Source organism: Triticum dicoccoides, chromosome 6B (genome assembly GCF_002162155.2).
Source record: "Triticum dicoccoides isolate Atlit2015 ecotype Zavitan chromosome 6B, WEW_v2.0, whole genome shotgun sequence".
NCBI lineage: Eukaryota > Viridiplantae > Streptophyta > Magnoliopsida > Poales > Poaceae > Triticum > Triticum dicoccoides.
The window spans coordinates 388,526-391,711 of NC_041391.1; the positions used below are offsets into that span (position 1 = coordinate 388,526).

Consider the following 3,186-nt stretch of genomic DNA (forward strand, 5'->3'; position numbering starts at 1 on the left):
GTGTGGCAGGTGCGTATCCATCTCCGTCCGGACACTATATATACTACTCCCTCCGTCCTAAAATAAATGACCCAACTTTGTACTAGATTTAGTACATGCTTAACATAACTAATGTAGTCATGCGATGCATAAAACGTTTAGCTATATATTGATGAGCGTGCAACCCGAGGGAGGGAGGACAAAAAGTTTCTAGTGGCAAGTTTGATCTGTGGGCTCAACAAAATTGTGCTTGCACCGATGGATCAGTTGTGCTTAGCAGGGATGGGGCTATTGCCCGTGCTAGCCTTCATCGTCCTTATGTTCATGCCCAAGCCCAAGAACAAGATCATGTGCGATGGTGCGACGCAGCTCCCTCCGGGCTGTGCATTCTCCTGGCCCCTGCTTGGCAACCTGCCGGAGATGATGCTCAACAAGCCGGCGTTCCGATGGATCCACATGCTAATGAGGGACATGGGCACTGAAATCGCCTGCATCCGCCTTGGTGGCGTCCTCGTCATCCCGATCACTTGCCCGAAGATCGCACGCGAGGTACTCAAGAAGCAGGATGCCAACTTCACGTCCCGCCCGCTCACCTTCGCCTCATCGGCCTTTAGCGGCGGGTACAAGAACGCCGTGCTGTCCCCCTTTGGGGTCCAATGGAGGAAGATGCGCCGTGTACTCACCTCGGAAATCATCTGCCCCTCCCGGCACCGGTGGCTCCACGACCAGCGCGCCCAAGAGGCTGACAACCTCACAAGCTATGTCCACACGCTCGCCACCGCGCCGACCTCGGCCGTTGACGTGAGGTACGTGGCAAGGCATTACTGCGACAATGTCATCCGGCGGCTCGTTTTCGGCCGGCGGTACTTGGGCGAGCCTCGACCAGATGGCGGCCCGGGAGCGATGGAGGTGGAGCACATGGACGCTGTGTTCACCTCGCTAGGGCTCCTCTACGCGTTCTGCGTCTCCGACTACCTACCGTGGCTGCGCGGCATCGGCCTCGACCTTGACGGACACGAGAAGATTGTGATGGAGGCCAATGCGACGGTCAACCGGCTGCACGATACGGTCATTGACGAAAGGTGGCGGCAATGGAAGTCCGGCCAGAGGGAGGAGCTCGAGGACTTTCTCGATGTGCTCATCACGCTCAAGGACGCGGAGGGGAACCCTCTTCTCACCATCGAGGAGGTCAAAGCGCAGTCACAGGTACCTACGTAACCATTTTGATACACGTAATGCATGCAAGTCCAAGCGCACGCCACCCATATCCATGGGCCAAAAAGAGAGAAAGAAAAACCGTTTGCAAAAAATTATAAATAAATTCATTAATCTGTCGCATGCGATGATGGTGCAGGACATAGTATTTGCTGCCGTCGACAACCCATCCAACGCGGTGGAGTGGGCGCTGGCAGAGATGACCAACATGCCCGAGGTGATGCAGAAGGCGGTGGAGGAAATCGACCGGGTGGTGGGCCGAGAGCGGCTTGTGCAAGAGTCAGACATCCCGCGCCTCCCCTATGTCAAGGCGTGCATTCGTGAGGCATTCCGGCTGCACCCTGTCGCGCCCTTCAATGTGCCACACGTCGCGCTTGTTGACAGCAATGTCGCCGGCTACCGTGTGCCCAAGGGCAGCCATGTCATCCTCAGCCGTATGGGACTCGGCCGGAACCCAGCTGTCTGGGACGAGCCGCTACGATTCAAGCCAGAGCGTCATATTAATACCACATTGCACAAGGACGTCACTCTCACGGAGAATGAGTTACGGTTCATCTCCTTCAGCACCGGCCGCCGTGGGTGTGTGGCGGCGTCACTTGGCACAGCCATGTGCGTAATGCTCTTCGGACGGCTACTGCAGGGATTCACGTGGACCAAGCCAACCGGTGTACCATCTGTCGATCTCAGTGAGTCGGAGCACGATTTATTCCTAGCCAAACCGCTTGTGCTACACGCCGAACCACGCCTGATGGGACATCTCTACCCCGCTGGCCAGTGTTGAACAAGTTAATATGTTGCTGCCAATAATGAGCTACATCGACATGGGTATACCGTTACAATTGTTATTCATGTTATTCTTTCCGCTTAGTCAATTTCTACTTGTGTGTGAGTCACACCACAAATGTATACATGTATTTTGGGGGGTCTTTCACGTTCCTGCAAGATAGGGACAGTTGCTCTCCTACTCAAAAAGGCATATTATATTTTTATATATATCTGGGATAGGGGCACCATATTGTATACATATATTCTTGAATAATAAAGACGGTAGTGTTACCCCACATCTTGTGGTAATTCCATACCTACTTTCCATGTGTGGTCTACCAATGTATCAACACGCTAACATCACGATTGTCAACTGGAGTTACACCGGGAAGGACATAAAGCTCTGGGACCCAATATCTACGGCACCGACCTCCGCTACTTCCACACCAAAATCCATGGCATTGAATTATCTAGCTAGGACGATCGACTACACGCCATCAATTGTTTTCAACACATCGATCCGCCCTATATTTCAATTTATGAGATCGCCATCAGGATCTTCCCCCTACTTCACCATCTGCTCTATATTTCAATTCATAGAAAAATACTGCCTAGAACGGATATGGTTTCCCCCTACTTCACCCACATGACGACCCGAATCATAAATTTGACGAAAAAATAGAGATCTTTGCAGCTCTAAGAGGTTTAGAAGAGTCACTCGGCAACAACTCCATTAGTGATGCTCACTTGCGAGAACAAGTTGAGCCAACCTTGGCAAGGATGCACCATGATGGTCAGAAAGGCTCTGCAATTCACACAGAATATCGTAGTTAGACAGTGGTGAGCCTACAACTTATGCGGAAGCCATGATGGACCCATACTATGCGAAATAGCAGAATACCATGAGATCGTAGATAGAATTTATGGAAGAAAATCTAGTTTGAAACCTTGTTCACCCGCAAGGTGGTGTTAAATCCATCGAGTGCAAACGGATTTAGAAAATAAAGATTGATATAGATGGAAATATTTACGTTTATAAGGGCCGACTTATCACAAAAGGTTTCTGACATGTTCAAGGGGTTGACTACAAATAGAACTTCTCCTTTGGCAGGGAAGCTCCACCGTGGTCGGAAAGGTTACCGGTCGGTGGACACTATCCTTCAGGGAGACGTTGTGTGCTCAACGTCCTTGTACTTTCACACGTGGTGCCATTCTCAACCATCGAAA

The 3,186-nt window shown here is 51.1% G+C and overlaps 1 protein-coding gene across 1 annotated transcript; it reads left to right on the forward strand.

Moving 5' to 3' along the window:
• The first annotated feature begins 261 nt into the window (after positions 1-261).
• LOC119323745 (tyrosine N-monooxygenase-like) lies at positions 262-1,975 on the forward strand. Its single transcript, XM_037597453.1, has 2 exons — positions 262-1,185; positions 1,334-1,975. Exons 1-2 carry the CDS (start codon positions 262-264, stop codon positions 1,973-1,975), a joined length of 1,566 nt encoding a protein of 521 aa, XP_037453350.1.
• The last annotated feature ends 1,211 nt before the right edge of the window (positions 1,976-3,186 follow it).

Bases quoted from the DNA above. Each gene is read 5' to 3' on its own strand.
- LOC119323745 (XM_037597453.1), top strand. From the start codon at position 262: ATGGGGCTATTGCCCGTGCTAGCCTTCATCGTCCTTATGTTCATGCCC. The intron at 1,186-1,333 runs GTACCTACGTAA...ATGATGGTGCAG, and splicing joins AGGTCAAAGCGCAGTCACAG to GACATAGTATTTGCTGCCGT.